Below are 20,917 nucleotides of genomic sequence, written 5' to 3' on the forward strand. Positions count from 1 at the left end.
GAGCAGCAGTCTCTGCCTGACTTTGCCAACGTGGAAGCAGCCATGGTCTGGCACTGGGGAAGCAGTTTGGAAAGGCAGGAGTGCTTTTGGTAGTCAGGGGGTCAGAGGATGCTGACACCTGCTTGTGGCCATCGCTGGGCTGAGTGTGCTCTTCACTGCTGCCATGCTTTCCCAGGGAGCCCCTGGAATTTTGTGTTAAGGCCACAAATGCCAAAATTCCCAGGGAGCCCCTGGAATTTTGTGCCAAGGCCACTGTGCCCGAGAGCTATTAGCAGATGAGGAGAAAATGAAGTCCCCTGTGGTATTTTCGGGGTTCCCAAGATGAAGGAGGAATTGAGAATTTGACTCTATGTTCTTACAAGGCTAATTTATTATTTTATGTACTTATATTATATTAAAGAATACTATACTAAAACTATACTAAAGAAGGGATACAAACAGAAGGTTATAAAAGAATGATAATGAAAACTTGTGACTGCTTCCAGAGTCCCGACACAGCTGGCTGTGATTGGTCATTAAGTTGAAACAATTCCCATGAAACCAATCAAACAACCAATGAACAATCTCCAGACCACATTCCAAAGCAGCAGAACCCGGGAGAAGCAATCAAATAATTGTTTTCATTTTTCTCTGAGGCTTCTCAGCTTCCCAGAAGAAGAAATCCCGGGCAAAGAGGATTTTTCCTGAAAATATGGCAGTGACAGTCCCCTCCATATCAAGATGGCAAATTAACAGGTGGCCTGGTGCCGAGCTAACAGCTGTGGCATGGTTTTTCCGCAGGTGCCTACAGAAGGGATCCAGGAGCCGCAGGATGCCTCCCGCGGGCGCTGCCTGCGCCGCACGGTCAGCGTCCCCTCCGAGGGCCAGTTCCCCGAGTACCCGGCAGAGGGGGCCGCCCAACTAGGTAAGAGAACCACGAGAAAGAAAGAAATAAATGTGTCAGGGGAGCTGAGAGCAGCGCCCTGCCAGAGCAGCCTGACTAGGTGGGTACCACCGCGGGATGTGGAGGTCGCACAGCCCGGGCGTTGTGGGTAAATGCCTCCAGCAAAGCGACTGCCAAGCACCAGGATTTATCCAGATATCAGGGAGGTGGTTAGGGGATGCTGTGTTTTTAAACTCACTATGCAGCCCTGGCATTTAGATGTGAGAGCTGTTGGATGTGGGTCAGCGGGAATGCAGCTCTTGTGGATGGCTCCAAGTGGTTCCTGCTGGTTTAGAACTGGTAGCTGGTTATGTTTTACCTCACCTCTGGAATTTCCTTGGCTTCATATTTTCAAAACAAGCACCCAGTAACAGTAGCTTACCTCATGCCTGTTCAGGATGCTGTTCCTAAAAGAAGCAGCCATCTACCTGCTGGTTGCTGTAATTATACATGTTGAAATTTAGGCAAAGCAGAAGAAAAGATAGGTTTTAAAAATGACAAAGTTGCAGTGGTTCCCCAAGTCCAAGTTTGGCCCAGTTCCCCCTGTTTTCCACCCCACCTGTGGCTGCATAAAGAGCACCATTCCAGCTCTTCTCAGAAAAGAAGGAAGAGGCAGCAACCCCACACTTGAAATGAGCTCTTCTTTCTCTTCCCAGCCTATGCAAGAAGCTTTCTTTTGCATAGGCTGGTGAGACTTAGGAGTAGTTCTTCCTGGTTCAGCTGTGAAAAATGTCACTCCTGGGGGAATGAGCTATGAGGAATAAACATGGATCTGTAAATAGTAAAGCAGCCTTGATAGCTGTTATCCAAGGTAAACAGCAGATAAGGTATTTTTCATTTCACAGCCTCAGCTGGTTATTTTTTTTACTAAGTATTATATTTTGTGAGTATATTGCACACAAGTAAGGAAAATCCCACCCTTGTAGATAATTAATTAACGCATTGTACTATATTGCTTATTTATTTGTACTTGTCAATAGCACTGTTTAACTCTTCCTTATTTGAGGAAGGCAGATAAGGTTCTTTTTTTTATTTCTTAGATTACCAAGTCTGAAAATAAACAGGGCAAAGTTGGGGATTTAGGAGGAAAAACTGCAAAATACTTTGAGATGAGTGACATGAAAAGAGCCCTGATTGGATTTTTTTGTAGAGTTTCAAATGCACCTCTAAATGATCACTTTGTTTTGCCATATGAATAAATGTTCATTCTTGTTTGGAACTAAACCTGGTATTAATCATCTTTACATAGTGTTGTAGGCAAAATACTTATTCCAGGTATATGGCTAGTGAGAGGAATAAAGAATTGTATTGCAGCCAGTCTGCACTAGGCTCTGAATATTGTTTATAGCTTCATAAGCTAGAAAGACCTTTAAAAATTTAAGATTTAAATACCTTCTTCTCCTATACCCTGTACAAAAATGAGGGGATTTTCTAGACTCTTCTGAGCATCTGAGTAGCTGGAAATCCCAGTGTTATGTTTTTATATGAAACCTTGTAACATTCTTAATTTTCCTTGAAGGCCACAGAGAATGGGTGACTCTGCTATTTGGTATCTACCTTGCTGTGTATCTTGCTTCAGGTTTAGATGTAAGTGGCATCTTGTAGGGTGTTATTTGATATATGCCTGACAAGAATATATTAAAAGTACAAGATACATGTGAGAGCTACAGCTGTAGTGAATACAGATGTCACAGAGTGTGTGGGTAAAGGAACTGGGCATGCAATGAGAAGGGAAAAATTGAGCAATGACCTTTCTGTGAGTATGAATGAGAGTGGGGAGAAGGTCATACATAATCTCAGATGGCAGTGCCCTAGGTAGTTCCCCTGTTCTCACATCCAGGTTAAAAATGTCTCTTGTCATGATTACAGAATTCCTGCTAATGAAAAAAGTGGGTTGATAGCAAGCAGTGGGAATAGCTTTATGTCAAGATGCTGAGCCAGAGGACACATTAGTGAAGGGAACCATTGCACATCTTTATACAGAGAAAGAAGCAGATGGTGGCAGCCAGGACATATCACAAGCAGTACAGATAACAACTGCACTAAAATAGCTTTGGAATGGACACCAAAAGCTGAAAGGCACAGCCGAGGCAGCTACAGTATCTGGTAGAGAAATTGCTATGCATAGCTGTTAAGAATATCAAGCTTGTCCCAGGGAAGCATGGGGATAACATGGTAACTGCAGGCCATGCATCTGACAGTGATATCTGAAATTGCTCCCTGCAGAAGAGCTCCTTAGAATTGGCTCTAGTGCAGAGGTGAAGGCATTTGCTCTCTTGTGATTTACTAATTATTGATTTATTTATTTATTGAAAATCAAAAGAAGGGATAAGGTGATGGGGTTCTTTTTCATTGGTAGCAATAAAGTTATAACTTGTATGAGAATCTTTTTGTTAATGGAGCGAGTGGAACAGTGTGTGTTATTCAAGGGCTTTGCATCATCAGCTGTAGCACCCATTCTGCAGATTTCTGTGGCGTTCTTTACAGAATTATGCACTCATCCGTGTAGCACATTCCTAGGAAGTGTGTGGGAGACAAACTACCCACGTTGCATCTGAGAAATGGGAGCAAGAGATGTGTAACTCCCCAAAGTTCAGCACTAAGTCAAGTGTGCTTCACCCAAGGGCTGCTGAAGTCATTCTCTCAGTCTCTTTCATTTTCCCCCTTGCTGCAGGGTTGGCTCAGCTGTTTGGGAGGCAGCTGCTGCACCACTGTGGTTACAGTCCCTTGTACTAAGATAGACACCAATTTCCACATAGTTCTGTACGGCAAGCTGTAATTTGTGATGGTTCAGCAGCTGCCAGAGGAGCAGCTGAGCCATCCCTTCTGAGCAGGCAGAAACCACTGTGGTCACCCTCAAATGGGGGCTGGAGGGGCAGCACAGGAAAAAAAGCACAAGATAGAAAGTTACTTGTTTAAACACTGAAAACTAATAAGATCGTTTAAAAACTCTAACTCCAGAGCCACTCAGCATCTGCTGCTTGCTTAGCAGCTTGCCCCCTGCTTGGAGGCAGTGGAGAGGTTGTTGCTAATGCTGAGATTTTTAATTCCTGTCTGGAAGATCTACTGTACACTAAGTTGTGTCAGCAAGCCATTCGTTAAATATATGCCCTGAAATTTCCTTGGTGCATGATCCCTATCATTGTAGTAATACCTCTGTGGGTGAACAGGTACACTCTAAATATGTTATTTGCTTGCTAGGATTTCATCTTGGCAACCCTTACTCAGAGGAGCCTCCATTCAAGAAAGCTAAAAATGGAGCTGTAATTTCTTTGTAACTCCAGCTTGAACTCTAACCTTCTTTCAAGTGTTATTTGCAATGGGGTAGTTCTGTTACAAAGTGTGATGCAGGCCCTAAAGACCAGCACCTAAATGTCACAGGAAGAGGAACTCAAGCTGGCCCATCTCTGTTTTGCCTGATTTCTCTCTCAGATCCTGCTCTTTTTCTAACAGGTGTATTTTTTCCTGTTAGGGAGATTACATCCTTTTAGAGGATGGTTGTTTATAGCAGTGTGTTGGAATTAGCCCATTCATACAGTAAAAGCATGATTCAGAGTTCCACCATTCATGCTGTTTGACAGGCTAGTAGCAGTTACCACTTCCTTTCCCAAAATAATTGTCTTCTCTCTTGCTCTGCTTCCTTCTTGCCACCTGCTCACTCTAAATGAGAGCTGTTAAGGAGACTACACAGCAAAAGTTTGGATTCTGGCAGCTTTGTGGCATTAGTAAGAGATTTTTTCTTTTGCCTGCATGTGTGAAAATATCAAGAGGAATTGAAAGTGAGGAAAGGCTTTGGGGTCTGGTTTTGTTGCTGTTGTTTGTTTAAATTTTCAAGTATTAGGAAAGAGCATCATCAGTGAGAGTTTTTGAGATTCTCTGATGCTAATAGTGATGCAAATAAATCTTTTTATATTTGGAGGTGAAATCATCCAAGAAGAAAAAAAAGACTGTTTCACTTGTTGAAACAAGTTAACCCTGCTTTTTCTCAGTCTGAATATGCATCTCTTGAAAAAAGGTTGCTCAAAGGAGGTCAGAGGTGAAGATGCGCCATGCAAATTTTAGTTTTGTCCTCACCCTGAGTCACTAGCATTGAGAATGAAGCCCAGATCTGTTTTGATGCCAGGCCTAAATTGCATTACTACCAGGTGAGCAGTTAGCTGGGCAGAAATCCTGCCTCTGTGCTCTTCTGAAAATCCAGAGGTTTTGGAATTGGAGTGAGCATCAGAAGATGAGTTAAGCAGCATCTGGTTTCACTGCTGCATGCTGTGTGCCTCTTAGAACAGCTCCTGCAAGTCTCTGCTGAGCCCTCCTGCCTGGGGAGGATTGCTCCAATACCCAGCCCATACTCTTCCTTCAGGTAAAAACCTGGCAGGAGAGAGTAGACAAGAGCCAAAAAGATTCCTGGGGTGATTTTAATAACTTCTTTTTCTAAGACAAAGTTGTTTACAACTAAAACTATCAAAGCTGAGCTTTGCTTTCTGTATATTCCAGCTGGAATGAGTATTTGTGATGAAAGAAAAAATAGATTTACTCTGTTCTCACCACATTATTAAGATCCTTATGCAGTAACAGCTAAGATAAATGCCTGGAAAGGGTTACTAGTTTTAGAGGTGGGGAGAGTGAGACAGTTAGTTTGTTTTGGAACAAAAAGGATTGTTTGTGACCTGCTCAATGGAAGAGAATCTGCAATGCACCAGTTTTTACACTCAGTAAAGGTTTTTATGTTCAGTAAAGATTTATTTAGGAGATATCCAGGAGTTTGATATGATGGAAGCCCTGTAACTTCTAAGAAAACTGTGTGCCAACAAGAGGGCTGTCCTTCAGCCTCCACCACTCAGCTTGGCCTACAAAGAATATCTGTTAGAAAGCAGGGATGAAAAAAATGTACTTGCCAACTCCCGGTATCTCATCTGTAGGGATCTGTCTTGGTGCAGTCATTTTCCCAGTAGCCCTGTCTGCTTTTTCACCCTGCTGCCATGTGCCAAATACCCATGTACTGCCAACTGTTATGCATGGCAGGGATACAAAACAGGGCTTGGGTTTAGCCCTCAGACTGAGGGGTGTGTTTGGCAGTGTCTCTGGCAGGAAGATGGATTCAGATGTGCTGACTTGACATGTTTGCAGCTTTCTGGGTTTGCCCAAGCTGGGCTTGCACGAGCCTGTTTGTGTGTACCTGCGAGAGACTCCCATCCTCCTCTCTGCAGACCCAGGAGAATCAGATGCCTTGCTGCCAGTTCCCTTTATCATGTAATTTAGCAAGCCTCAGTGAGTGGTTGGGGATCTTCTTTATCTTTTTGACCTGTGCTTTGTACCACAAAGCTCAATTGCAGTGCCCCCAGCAGCGGCGAGGTGATGCTGGACTGAGGTGGGACAGGGAGCAGGGTTCTGCACCCTGGGATGTGACACCACTCTGTGTTTCCACAGGCTGCAGGTGCTCCCATGCATTTTCTGCTTCCATTCTCTGATTCCCTTCAGCCCAGACCTGCCAGAGTTGCCAGAACCCATGTGTGGGAGCCTTTAGCAAGCTGGGATCTGAAGCCTTTGGCTCATGTAATTACACAAACAAGGCTTTGCTGACAACCACAACCTTTGCCTGTTTCACTGTCTGCTGCCTTGGGTCATGATCTCTTAGTGCTGTGACTTGGGTATGAGGAGTAGGGAGTGTAATTATGCCAAGATCAATTGAAATTCTAAAACTTTCAAGTCTTTGGATGGTATTGTTTACCCATCATGGTCTATCCCAAAATGCAAATGCATACAAACCATGAGTTGCCTTTTAAAAAACCTCCTGTGAAATCCAGGACATCTTGAACATCTTTGCAGGCTACAGAGGGAAACATCCTACTGTGTGAAAAGTGCCCTGCTATCTTTTGCATCCACAAAAGAGGTTAGGAAATTTTGGGAAAAGCCCTCAAGTGATCTGAAATTTGGACAGTGTACAGTGCAATTTGCCTGCCTTGGAAGGCTGGAGAATTTAGGCAACTCTGCTTGAAATTAAAGCTGACTCCAGGGAGGCTGGATGTAACAAACAGGATGCCTGGATCTCAGTGACATTCCCCTGGGCAATTGGAGCTATTTGTATACAGAAAATTGCCAAGCTGCTATCTTTCTTCTTCTATAACACAAGCGAAGCCAAAGGATTTTGGTTTGTTCTGAATGCTGCTGAAACTTTATTCCCCTGCACATAGATCATCTGTGCTGAAAGCTGAGTTTCATCATAAAGCAAATTTTATCTGTTTAGATCTTAAACCTTTTTAGGGCAGAGATAAAGGGTAAGAACGCATAATCTCAGCTTTCTAATATTGACACATAATCCATTAGGGCATTTATTTTTTTTTTCCCTTGGAAATGTATATTACATCCCTGCCCACTGCTTCCAGAGCATACACAAAAAAATCACTTTAGTGATTTTTTAATTTTATGTTGAGAGTATAAAGAACACTGTGTAAGGAGAGCATGTTGTACAATGTAGTAATTTCTAAGACCTGGTGGCTCTTGGGCCATCTGGGGCAGGTTTGTTCCCTGTGTTCTAACCAAACCTTGGTTTGTTATGAAGGACCCTGTGATTTTCCTTTCTTTTCTTGGGAACAGCAATAAAAAATATTTTTTACATTCTTTAGAGAAATCTGCCTTAAATCATACATGAACTCACTGTGGATTGTTCAGTTTTGTAGCTTCTCTTTTCTAGTTGTTTATCTTGTGGCAAAAAGTAATTACACTTCTCCCAACCATGTATACTTACCTTTTCTCCATCAGTAACAGCTAGCTTAACACTTAATAGAAAATTAGCCTTCCTTCCTACTGCCTGAATTCCTTGTCTTGTCTAGAGTTAGTTTGAACTGTTGAGCTAAACTTAAACATACTGATCTGGTTCAGAGTTGGGTATTAGTTTACAGAATTAGCTGTTGATCACTTTATTGCTTTAGTATAAATTGATGCTCAAAAGTGCAGGTATTGATGAGATTGGATTAGGTGCATCTAGTTTGAAATTCAGTGTACAAGGCTGTCTGTGCTGTGCAGGGGTGTGACATTCCTGTCTCCCTGCTCTCCCACCCTCCTTGGTGCTGCTGCTGTCACTTGCCAGGGGAATGGATTCAGCTGCATGAAGAGAAGTCGTGCTCACATCCTTGGTGTGGTGATGGGCTGGCTTTGAGTGTGACCTGGGAGATGTTCCAAATTACCCCCAGCAGCAGCCTGGAGTTAGAGGAGCTTGGGTGTAATACAGAGCTGCTCTCTGTGTTGGCTTTGATTTAGCCAGTGCTCTCACAGTAGGAGTGGAGCCATGGCCCAGGCGTGTACTGGGGATTTTATTAACCTGCCACCCTTTGCCAGTGATCCCTCTTTAAAGGCACAAGGGGAGGAAAGGATTAGAACTGTGATTTTTATCTGCAAAATGGACAAAAAAGCGTTTGAGCAGCTCAGCAAAGAGAGATAATTTACTTAAAGGAGAAATAATAAAGCCACAGAGGAAAATTGAACTCCTCCAAGAGGAAATTGGGCTATTGAACTCCACTGGAGTTCATCAGGAACTCTTCCAGCAGGCACCTCTGTGCTGCAAGCTGATCCTGGAGTCCCAAAAGCAGCCTTGGAGCTGGAGAGGACTGTACATTTTAGCAGTGATTAGTGCCCATTAAGATAGAATTGGTGTCCAGTCAAGTGCTTTTGGTTACAAACTAATAATTCTTGATTTTTGAGGCTGCTTGATCTCAAGCATCACCCAGTAAAGGATTTTTCTGCTTTATTTTTTTGTCTCAGTTGAAACTGCAAAAATTTCCTTGACCTTTCAGTGAGCTGGATGCAATTTAGCTGAGGATCTGACCATTGGAAACTCCAGTCATCTCACTTGTTCCTCCTCACCATTGGTCTTTTCCCACTGTTCTGTGCCATGGACAAGCTAAAGCAGTAGCATAAAAGTCCTATTATTTGAACAGAAGTAATGTAATATTATCAGGGGTTTCTGGTAATTTTTATTGTGTCACAGTCTGTTGGAAACAACTTTTATCCCTAGACTTTACAAATTGCATTTTGAGTTTCTGAATCTGGGTAGATTTCTAGAATAATTCCAAGTACTTGTAATAATCTGTCTTTCCCACCCCTAATTTATTTATTTATGAATTGCCCCATTCACTCTTTCTACCTAAGTATTCAGCAGATGCCTTGCTTGAGTCAGACAGATTCTTCAGCATTTCAGAAATCTTTTTTTGAGGTCCATACAGCAAGTTGTAGGATTGACAAAAATAGCTACCAGGATGGAACCTTCCTGCATCACTAAAAATGGCTTCTTTGGGAGAAATAGGCAGATTATGGCTGTATTTCAGAGATGAATCTGAAGATTTAACCCTTCTGTTAGAACCTCTGTTAAAACAGAGAATTCCTGAATGATGGAAAAAGAAAAAAAGCAAAACATGGGAACAAATTCAAATGATGAATAAATAAATAAAGATAATAAAAATTTAAAAGAAATATAATAATAATAATGATGAGTGATAATTGTGAAAATAATTGTCAGAATAATGGTAATAAAATGGTAATATTGATTATGATGATGATAATAATAATTTTAAAAAGCAAGAAGTCATGATTTATTATGTATATTATGTTACTCTGCTGTTAGTGACAGATTTTTGGGAGAGAATGCCCTTTTTTTTTTTTTTTTGAGCTTCTCTTCTGTTCCAGTGCTACTCTTGGTGCAGGATCCCTGGGTGTAATTTAGTGAATGGTTCTAGAGGGCAATAGAGCAGTAACAATTTTTTATTATTTATTTTGCTGTCAGTATTGTTTAAGCACACATTCAGTAAGTTTTTTTTTTTCTTTCCCAGGGAGTTAGGCTTGCTTTTTTTCACAGATTTTCCACCTGAGCCTTGGCAGAGGCAGGGTGACCAAAGCTGTTTCTTCTAAGGGAGACGCTGAGGGTGTGGGAAATTGTTACCTGAGACAATGTGCAGGAGCTGTTTTAAGTAACCCTGCAAGAAAAAAAGTAGTGGGAAAAAAAAAAGAAAAAAAGGAGTGAATCAGAGGTATTGCAATCAAATGGCAAAATTAGACAAAATTAGGAAAAAAATAAGAAAGTTAAAAATAAACAGAACACTTGCTCTTGACAACAACAAAAAGCAGCCCCTCAGTTCTTGGTGAGCAATTTTAGCTTGTTTAGCAACAGGCTGAGCAACTTCACATTCTTCTTGTGTGTGTGTGTGCTCTGGTGCCCCTGGCTGGCAGGTGGGACCTGCTGGAGAGCAGGCTTTAAAAACGCGCTTTTAAACATGACACTCTCTTTGTCGGGGTGTCACAACGTGGTGGCAGCAGCAACCAAACTGTGTAGGCTTTGGCTTCTGTGCCTTAAAGAGCTATAAATAAATAAAAATGCTATGCCTGGAAGTTCAGCTCGTGGAACTTCTAAAATAAATTTAAAAAAAAAGAACAGAGCTCAGGAAAAGGCAATTGGTATCAGACTTCACCATTTCACTCCCAAAGCCACAGATCTTTGAATTTATAGACAAAAATAAAAGGCAGTGCAGAAAACAAAGAGGGGGGAGGGAAGTTTATTGTTTGCTTAAGTGACTCTTGGGGCTTTTTTGGTGCTGTGTATTTCCTAAGCTGTAGAAGCATTTGAAGTGGGAAAACATCTTCAAAGGAAGTGCAGTTTTTCAAGCAGATTCAGATAGATTTCCTGGTCCAGCTCATGAGCTGTTTTCATGTAAACCGGCTTCTTGCACTCTGGGCAGCGTCTGCAGTGATATCACCCTCTAAAGTTTCCCTGTCGCTGATTTTAGCCTCGGAGCCAGCTGCTTGAAATCCCTGAGTTTTCTCAGCATCGGGCGGCTTTCCACAGGAGCGTCTCCCTCTGCCCACACCCCTTCCACCCCACCCCTCGTTCCTGCGCTGCCTCCCGGCTCCCTCGGCACGGGAGGAATGGATCGTGTGCCCCTGCCGGCCGAGTCGTGCTGCCGTTTTTGGGGAGCATCCGTGGTGCTGGCAGGGCAGGCGGCTCTCGGGGGGCGGCTCTGCTCCAGCCCGAGCCGGGCAGCTCCATAGGGAGCCTGGGCTGGACCGCTCCGGCTCCGGCTGCGCTGCGTTCCTGCCCGGCCGCGGAGAGCAAAGCGCGGAGGCTCCGCTGGCCCTGCTCGGCATCCTGGCGGGACCATGGTGGAGCTGGTAGGATCTCCACAGAATGCAGTGCACAGGTGAGACAGATCCCTCCGGACACGGCCGCGTTCCTGCCGTGATCCCAGCGGGGCGGGGTTGGCTGGCAGGCACAGAGGTGTTCTGCTGGAGGTTTCAAATGACTTGGCTCAAAGCGACTAAAAACTTGCCGGGGTTTTGTCCCTGTTGCATGTCTGTGCATTTTCTGTTCATTTATCCAGTTTCCCTTTATTCCTTGTTTCAGCTTGATGCAAAGGTCTTTAAAGAGATGCATTCCTTTAAAGAGATGTTTACATTGGTACTTTTCTGCTCACTGGTACTGAAATTAAGTGTTAGTATTAGAACAATGTGTAGGTGCAAAGATGAAGAACAGGTTTTTGTAAACAGCTTACAATCTGTTTTATTGCCATTAAAATCATGAGGTTTATTTTTCTCCTTCTCACTGAAAGCCCTTGCCTAAGCCCTTACCTAAGTTAGTACATTTTTAAATGACACTGGATTTCTGGCTAAGGCCAGACATCATCATTCAAGGGCACCCTGTGGGAACATTTGTCAGTGTTTACTTGTGGCTGGCAGTATGTGATGTTTCCAGCATAGGAAGGATGTTGCCAACCTTGTTTCCTGTCCCCCAGAAAGTGATGGTAAATCAAAGCAGTTCAGGGAATCCTACAGGTTGCACATAAAAAACCAAGAAGATTTGGTTTCCTTTCAATATAAAGGACACTGCCTTAGCAATGCCACTTGCTTTTCCAGCAGCTTTTGTCCTAAAATGTATTAAGTGATAGCAAGCTAGAAAGCATTTAAGTTTCCTGCCTTTTGATATGGTTGAACAGTTTCCAGTAGGTACAAAACCAATAAATGTTGTCTAAGGAGCCGAGGAATGGAATCTCCTGAGTCAAATGGTTTCTGCCTTGGAAACCTCCTTTAATAGGTGCTGATTACAACCTCCTCCTTAGTCGTTTTCCTCCTCATCCATAGACAGGGTGAATACTAATTTACTAACTTGGAGAGGCTGTTTTTGTTAGCCTGAGCCAATGGGCTTGTTCTGCAGCTGCTTTTGAATTACATGATCAGAAAATGAAAACCTTCTGCCTCAGCCTTTTTTTTTTTTCGGACAAAGACGGGTTTCTTTGAAAAACAAGCAAACTTTTGGCAAACTGCTCAGAAAAGTTCAAGGCACCACAATGCCTAGTCCTTCCAAATTTAATTTAGATTATTTTTGGGGTAGTTAGCATGAGGTTGCCTTTAGAATTTTCTGTCTCTTTTTGGGGCTCTTTCATATGATTAACATGTTAATAGGGTAGAGAATTAAGAGTACAATATGGGGGAGCTGTGGAAGGCAGATGTGAGCAGCAACTTACATTCCTGCAAATTCTTCATGTTGTTGCTCAGCTTTATCTGATACTCTGTGGGTATTCTTTCTCTCTTTAAAATCTCCAGGGAGGGGAAAAAAAAGTGTAATTGCAATGAATACTTGAGATGACTTGTGTCAGAAAGATCTGTCATGGCTCTTTAAAGCTCATGGGAACAAATCAGCTTCATTTGTGCATGAGCAGGAGGAAGGGACATTCTGCTACACTGAGCCTTAACCTTGCCATTTTCTGATATCTGGGAGTCAGTGTAATGTGTAATATTGGAAGTCAAATAATTTGGGGATGCAGCAAATTACAGGGTGTGGATGGCATTTGTAAATGGCTTGTTGGCATCAAGAGACACATTCATTCTCCAGCCTCGGGAGGTATGTACCTTGTCCAAGCTTTAATTCTCCACAAAGGGAGAGCTTCTTTTCATCTAGATTTCTTGGCTAGTTGGCATCAGACAACACAAATGGTTTTTAGGAGAGCTAATAATGGTGGGATTTGAAACTGGGCCAGTGGCAGAAGGGAGACCTAATGATCCCCTTCCATTTAATTTTCTTTAGCTATAAGTGACTGCTTCTGGTAAGGGAGAGGGAAATCTGCACAGGAAGTCAGCAAGCAAATGATGCAACTACAGGCAGAGCTTATGGTTTCAGCACTATCACCTCCACATGTGAAATTGTCTACAGGCTAGGAGTGTGTATGTAATGGGAAATTGATTTAATGGAGATGGTGGTGAAACTGTCATGGTACACATGACTGCAAAAATTGGGTTACAGAGGAATGGCTGCTCCTCTGAGCAGGTGGTGGCAGCTAAGAATGGCTGTGGTGACTCTATGTGGAACCAGAGAATCATTAAGGTCGGAAATGATCTCCGGGATCATCAGCTCCAACCGTTACCCTGGCACCTCTGAGGCCACCACTAAACAATGTCCCTAAAGGTCACATGCACATATTTTTTTAACACTTCCAGGTGACTCCACCACTTCCCTGGGCAGCCTGTTCCAGTGCTGGACCACTGTTGCAGTGAAGAAATTGTTCCTGATGCATTCTTGCCTAGCAGAACAGTGCTGATCCTTGAGCTGTGGGTCTGCTGTGGTAACATGTGATACTGCATTTTTCTTCTCCTGCACCTGCAGTGTGCTGAACAGGGACTTCAGGAGGGCAATGTTGTGGTGTGAACACCTGCTAGAGAAGTAAAACAGCTTTGCCAAAATGTTTCCTTTGAGTTGAGTCTGGGCAGCCTTCAAAAGTGGCACTAACCCACAAGCATTGAAAAATCAATGTTTGGCTATAAAAGAGAGGATTGAAACTAGTTTTTTCAATTTCTTAATCCATTTTCCTAATTGTTTTGATCCGTTTTGGAGTAGGCTTCAGTCAGATTTTCAAGCTCAGTCTCACTGAAATTGTTACAGACAGGTCCTTTCTCTAGAATAGGTGTTGTAGTTGTCTCCACATCTGTTTGGTTCTAGGGGTAATGGCTACAGAAGAATGCCAACTATACAAAAGAAAGCGTAATTTTAATGCCAGCTTTCACAGCATTCATGCCCTTAAAGCCCTGGCCTAGTATGTCCCAAGGTCACTCCAAAATGTCAGCTGTATTTTCTCCATACAGAGTGTCCAGGAGGAAGCTCTAAGATATTGCATCAGTCAGAAATTAAGGTCATGTCCACAAGATGGAGGACTTCGAATGTCCTTGTAAAAATTCCTTCAACTATGCAGTCTCTTCCCTTGCTGTGCTTCCTTGCTTCAGCACCAAATCTGGTCTCTAATTTGGGAACAGATTAAAAATCCCCTCCATATGCTGCCTTTCTTGCACCAATCTCCAGTGTTTGGCAGGGCCTTGGGCTTTGGCAGTTGCTGTATTTTGGTGCCCATGAAGAGATTACCATAGTCTTCCTATAAACACAGGTGAAACTGAGTGGTGAGAGGGAGGGAGACCATGATTCATGGGCAGGGGTAGGCAATCATGTTGCTGGTCACAGCCACTCATTCTCTGGAATGCTCCTGCTTTTCTGCTGCCTACCTGGTGCCTTTTTTTTACCTGGTAAGTGCCAGCCACGTGCTTTGGGGCCACTGCACACTGAGAGCTTTTTGGTGGTGGTTTTCTGTCTCCTTATGTGGTGTTAAAAATTCAGGAAACTTTTTTTTTCAGTCTATGTCAGTCATGGAGAGTTCAGCTCCCACCTGATGGTGTTGGCAAAACTGTGGTTTCTTGATGCATAAAGGGAGCAAGCAGTGACCTGAGGGTGGAGTAAAGCTCCCTGCTGGCACGGCACCCTCAACCCTGCTCTGCAGGAATTGCTGGTATTCAGGTTGTGCTGAAAGCAACAAGTTGGACTCGTTGTGAGAGTGCTAGGTAACGCTGTTACCTGGAGCCAAACATTGGAGGAAGAGGGTAAATAATGCTTCAGTTGATTGGGCAGTTCCTGTGTGATCTGGCCAGAAGCTTAAGTGTCATGGTCAGTAGATCATCACATTGGTCATGGTGAATGGCATCCCACAGCACTTGGAAGCATCTGTGTGGGTGTCAGGCATTCTGATGGAACCAGAATGGTGCAGACTGAATGATAAGGTACTTATTTCTCTCTCATATTTAGTTCTCTGCCATGTGAACTCTTTTTCTCAAAATTCTAGTTCTGTTATTCTGTGGAGTCATAAAGGACAAAAGACCCCAAACCAACCACCACCCAAACCCCAGCCCTCACTAACTTGTTCTTTCATTTGTTTGCTTGTTGGAGATGTCATCCAAATGAGTCTAAATATGAAAAATCATTCCTGGGTGTTTCCCAGCTCTGGTTGAGCCTCTATGCCCAAGGAAAAACAGTAGGTCAGGAAATAATAGTACAGATCAACAGGAATGGTGGAAGCATGCCAAGAAAACTGCCTTAATCAATTATTTTCACCAAATACAGCACTTGTGAAGACATGAATTGTGCAAACTATGTGGCCTGCAAGGTGAGCAAGAAAAACTCCTGGGAAAAATGTCATCTTGTGAATGCCAGCATCAGAAAAGAAGCACCCTTTACATTCTGCTCCTCAGATATATAGCTGGGTGTATTCATACTTCAATACAAGATTTCTGTTGACATGAGGCATATGGTTCACAGTCTGGAAAGGCACTCCAGAGTGGATGGCTCTGTAAATAATATCTTGGCCCTAATTGGGAATTAAATTAGCTTAATATTTTTGGAGTGGTCATTAATAGGTACTTAGAAACTTCCTGTCCTGCTAGAAGTGTAACTTAGCTGAATCCCTTGGCTATTCTGAGGATACCAAGGAAGTTGAATTGAGTACAAAAATGTAATTAAGTTGGTGTGGAAGTGGGAAAAAACACCCCATGGCTGTTCATCAGTGAAGTTCTGAAAATCCCACAGTTCTGCCCAGCTGAATTACCTTTATGATTATATACTACAGAAGTTCAAGGTTTGTTGTTTTTCTCACCTTCATTTTCTGAGCCTTTCTGTCCCTATTTATCTTTCCAGGCTGTCAGCAGGCACAGCTTTCACTGCCCCTGGATTTCTCTGTGCTCCAGAAATTGTTATTTAGGAAATTCTTTTTTTCTGCCCTCCCTCCTGAGTAACCACTGGTTAAGGTCTCTGATCTGAGCTGGGCTGGGAAGGCTGGTGGTGCTCACCCTGGAAGGGAGGAGAACAATTACCCAGCTAAGTGACAATATTACATCAGTGTGCAGAGGTTGTCATCTGCAGCTGGGCAAGAGCTGTTGAGAGTAAGTGTAGAGATCAGTGACTGTGCTAAAATCACTTCATTAAGCAATCTGAAAGGATAAAACACTAGGCTGTAATGTGTATGTGTGGGCTGGCACTTCATCAGCAGGGTTTCACTTTCCACAATAAATGAACTGGCTTGAAGAGAGACTTGAGTGTCCATCCATTTATATATTTTTTTCTGATTAAAAAGGGCTTTCTGTGTACTTTGCCATGCTCCAGTGGGGCTCCAGACATCTTCTCATGTCTGACATAAATCTGCTATTGATTTACACTGCAACAGAGTTATTCTGCTGGTAGCTTGTTCACAGGATCCTGCCATAGCACTACTCACTGCTTTGGCTTAGGTAGCTTAAGCCAAAAAAGTTACCTATGTTCCAAAATAGCTGTGAGTACTCCCATCATGATTTCCTAATGCAGACTGAGTTACTCAGCCTTGTCCCCTGGGATCCTCTTGAACTAGATCACAGCTTGGTTAGGAGGCTGTTATATTGTAATGCTGCTCCTCAAAGCAAAATTACTTTCATTATAGATAGGCACTTAAAATGATTTAATGAAGGAAACAGAGCCTTGTGCATATAGAATTGACATTTTTAGGTGTCTGGGAAAGTTATTTTCAAGGCAGCTGCTTGTTCCATGCTGTGGCATTGAAAATAGGATTGGAAAGTTAGTACTGCTTTGCATTTTTCTGGGGCAAAGTGCTCAGATAACTCCTGTTATTTCCTGATGGGCAGGTATGAAGGCGAGTAGTTTGCCTGACACATGACATTGTTCCAGGGGTTGGAGAAACAAACACTCATTGTTTCTTATTCCCTCCTAAATGATCTGTAAGACATTTTATTGAGAATGACTTGGGTGTACCATATCTAATGTATATTGCTGTGAGGACATCATCTCCTGCCTAAAGCAATATCCATCAGTCAGTCTGTCAGCACCTGTCCCTAGTGCATGTAAGACCCATTTTTCCTCCCCTTGAAAATGCCTCATGCAGGGAACATTAATACATTATGATTTATAATACCACACTGACTATGTGCTTACAAAGCATCTGCATCACAAGGCATCTTTGCTCCATTATTTGCATATATTATGAATTCTCATTTACTAAAAATTCCTGTAGAAAACTCTGAGACTCATGCTTCTGGGTAGTTTCACTGATCAAGAAAGCTGATTTTTAAATTCACAGGATGGCAAAGCTGCTTAGCTTCACAGGTTTCAGACTCATAACTTCAGGAGAGTGACATTTGTGACAACTGCAGAGTTCAGTCTGTGGCTGTAATGCAGGAATTACGAGGGAGGGATGTATACAAGTTTTAAATTATTGGTTTTTGTAAGATGCTCCAAAGCAGAAGGGCTTGGTTTAATTTCCAGGCTTGAGAATTCATCTGCTTTTAGAACTCAGGGGTGAGGGAGAAACCCAAACACTTTGACCAGATTTTCTCATGTCCTCACCTGCTGTTCTGTACAGCTACTGGTGCTAATTTTGGAAGGCAGTCTCTCAAGACAGATATTAACTGCTTCTTGTCTCTGCTTTTTAATTAGTTGTTTGGGTTTTTTTTAATTACTACTTTGCTGACCCTTCCCACCTCTCTATATTTTAATATTTTCCATACTTCTGCTCTGGTCAATAGAGCCATTTGTATCTGGATTTGCATTGGTTCAACAAACTCCCAGTGTAAGTAGGTCCCACAGCATGAAAATAAGTTAGTCATGTTTTGAATAGTCTTCTCATGCTGATTTGTATTTTATCTTACAATCTGTCTGTCCTGGAAATTTTGGACAAGACTTTTTTTATGGCTTTTGGAAAGCTTCAGAGCACAAGACCTCCTTTAAGACAAATTTAAGAAGCTATTCCCAATAAAACTTCTGCTGTGACCAGCACTACATCCCTCCTGCAGCTGTGGAGTTCTGTCTCTGGCTTTCTTGCACAGCAAAGATTTTAAAATCAAAATCAATGCTCCAGAGGAGTCTGAAGATATGTTTGAAGGGATTGTTTGAAACTAAATATTCAAAGGTGTAAGCAGAGAGGACATTTCTGATAGCAGTGTTTGATAATGGTCTGTCAAAGCACATAAACCTCAGCCAGAGCCCAGTGGTTGGGAGATGAGGCTTGATAAATTCAGTCTTGGAACTAAGGAGCAATTTGCTAAGCAGAGTGGAGTTAACCATTGGAACAGCTTACAGGGGATCAGACAGGCTCTCTGTGTCTTTGTGAGGGTGGTGACAACTGGGGGTCCCTTTTTCTGGAAGCCAGGTCTTTGTTCAGAGATAATTCAGCAAATGGATGAAGTCACTGGGGGGTGTTCTGAAGGTGTTTCAAGTCAGGTTAGATGGTTCTGGTGTCTCTTCTACATCTTTTCTATCACTTCAAATTCCCAGGATTTCTAGGGGAACTGTGTTCATGACTTACTTTCTTACAAGGACTTCTTAATTCTTGCTTTTGTTCTGATGTCTGTCTCCACCTCCTGACAGTCCCTTGCAGGCAGGTGACTGTTGTATTGCACTGCATGTTAGTGTGACCTGTTAAACCACACAAAATGAAGATAAATAATAGGGATGCATTTATGCAGGTTTTCCCCTCTGTGGGTTTCCCCAGGAATGGTAATTACCAGGAGAAATCTGCTTATCAAAAACTTCACTGTCCTTTCAGTTCCTAGTTCCATCCTCCTGGCTGAAGTCTTTGCCAGTTCTAGCTCCATTTTTAACAACGTTTTTTTTATCTTCCCATATTTTAGAATACTCCAATAAGCCAGTTTTGTATTTGATATGCAATATTGGAAAGGATTAATAAAGCTAAATTATTACACAAGATGAGGCAGCCAGGGAGGAAAGCAGGATCTGTATGTGATTTGTACTCCTAGAAAGGATACAAAATTGGTGTTCATGGGGAATCAATGCTCCTAACTCTGTTTTCTCTAGAACCTTTTATTTAAAGAGATGGTAGTTCATATTGCAAGTTTTTAATGGAAAGACACCCAGGTGATTGTGAGTACAGTATTTGATTAGGGAGCTAAAAGAAAGAAGTTGAAATTTTCATTTCATATTGACCAACCAGATAAACCAAAATAACTATTTCATCCTTTCTCTAAAAGTTCTTTAATTCTATTCTTATTGCAAGTAGATTTGCATCATCAGTTTGCACAGTCTTCAAGAAATGGTTCTACTTGTAGAAGGTGGACAAAATGTGATCCTCCCACACACAGAGGGAAATCTGTTGGAACAGTTCATTAAAAACAATAATCAGCTCTTTTTGCACAGGTGGGAAATCTATCTATCACAGGATTTTATATGATATAGGGAATGTTTCTGGATTTCCATCCCAGACATGGGATACAGATGCACTTGTTCAGTGGGAACAGGAGGACAGCTCTGCTCAGTCTGGCATGCTGCTGGGGTACCTGGCTCCTGAACTGCCTGTCCCATGTTCCCTCATTAACTGGGAGTTCTGTAGAGCATCTGCCCTGCTCGGCAGGTGTTTTATGAAAATATCTGTCCTGCACAAACCATACTTGTTACAGTTTGTCTTAGTAATTGAAATTTTCTTCCCTGCTGGGAATTGATAGCTTTTTTTTTTTTCCCATTCATTTGTTGGTTGGTATCTAATTTTTTGCTTTGCTGATCTAATGGGTTTTTGGTGTAGCTTGGGTTTTAGTCAGTGGTCAGCAAATATCCTTGTTTGTAATAGGGACTGGCAAGTGTATAAATTATTTAAAATAAAGACAGGTTCAGAAACTGGTGAGCAAAAGGCAGCTGTCTCTTTAAAGAGTGCAGTTTGATCAGAGCATTAGCCCCATCCCCTGAGGACAAAGGCAATTTTGATTTGTGGGGCCCGGGAGTCTCTCACTTACCAGGATTCGTCACTGCTTCTGCATGTGTAAACCTGCAAAACGCTCTTTTGTGTAGAATAAACCTTCCACTGTAAATCCTGCATGATTAAATATGACCCTTCATAAAGTCACAGCAAAGAGGCTTCATGCACAGCAAGCTCAGTGTCCAGGCAGGGCAGAGTTATTTCCCATGGAGCTTGTGTTTAGTTTTTTTAGATAAATAACCACCCATCAGTGCTGATGGCTTGGTTATAAGTTTTTTTAAATAAATAACCACCCATCAGTGCTGATGGCTTCTTTGAGCCCCCAGGTTTGCTGCTGTGCCCTTACCTCTGTCTGTGGCAGTGGAGCTGAATCCAGCAGGGCTGTGGTTGTGCTCGGTGCTGAGGAAGAGGAGGAATTCCCCCTGTCCTGCTGCTCGGTGCTGAGGAAGAGGAGCAGTTCCCTGTCTGTGCCGCTGTTGGCAGCCAGCAGCAGATTCCATTCTTGCCGATCAATGCCGCCGCCATGCAGGAGGAGGGGAGAGGGAGGGGTGGGAGCTTCCTATTCACGGATTGATCAACCTGCCATTGCATGAACGAATGCATTGCAAGGAGGGCTGGGATGCTGGAATAATAGCTGGAGCAGGAAGGGGCTTGTAAACAGGGGAATGCAGACTCGTTAGTAGTGGGGAGGGGATTTAAATTGCCTCTGAGCTTGCTGGGTTTTTTTTCCTAGCGTAAAGCACAATACCTGAGCCTTCAAACAAAGCCAACACTGTGAGGAATGGTAGGGCTACATTGCACTTAGCTGATGAGCTATTGTGCTGGCTTATTTGAGCTTCTTCAGCATTGATGTGTTTCTACTTTTTACTGAAGTTGATTCTATCATAACCTGCTACCTCTTCTGGATTTTGAGACCTCAGTGTCCCCTGCTTCCCTTTTTTGCCTTCTTTCTGTTCCT

At 42.7% G+C, this 20,917-nt stretch overlaps 1 protein-coding gene across 8 annotated transcripts in view; it reads left to right on the top strand.

Annotated features, from left to right (window-relative positions):
- Positions 1 to 20,917, top strand: part of RASAL2 (RAS protein activator like 2) — a 163,955-nt gene that overhangs the window by 89,307 nt on the left and 53,731 nt on the right. For 7 of the 8 annotated variants that reach the window (XM_059854618.1, XM_059854619.1, XM_059854620.1 and 4 more), the window contains exon 3: positions 781 to 904. In XM_059854618.1, the coding sequence (XP_059710601.1) occupies positions 781 to 904 (124 nt within the window). Of the gene's footprint in view, positions 1 to 780; positions 905 to 11,075; positions 11,104 to 20,917 lie in introns of those variants that run through there. The other variant, XM_059854621.1, reaches the window with a different exon arrangement.

Source organism: Haemorhous mexicanus, chromosome 9 (genome assembly GCF_027477595.1).
Source record: "Haemorhous mexicanus isolate bHaeMex1 chromosome 9, bHaeMex1.pri, whole genome shotgun sequence".
NCBI lineage: Eukaryota > Metazoa > Chordata > Aves > Passeriformes > Fringillidae > Haemorhous > Haemorhous mexicanus.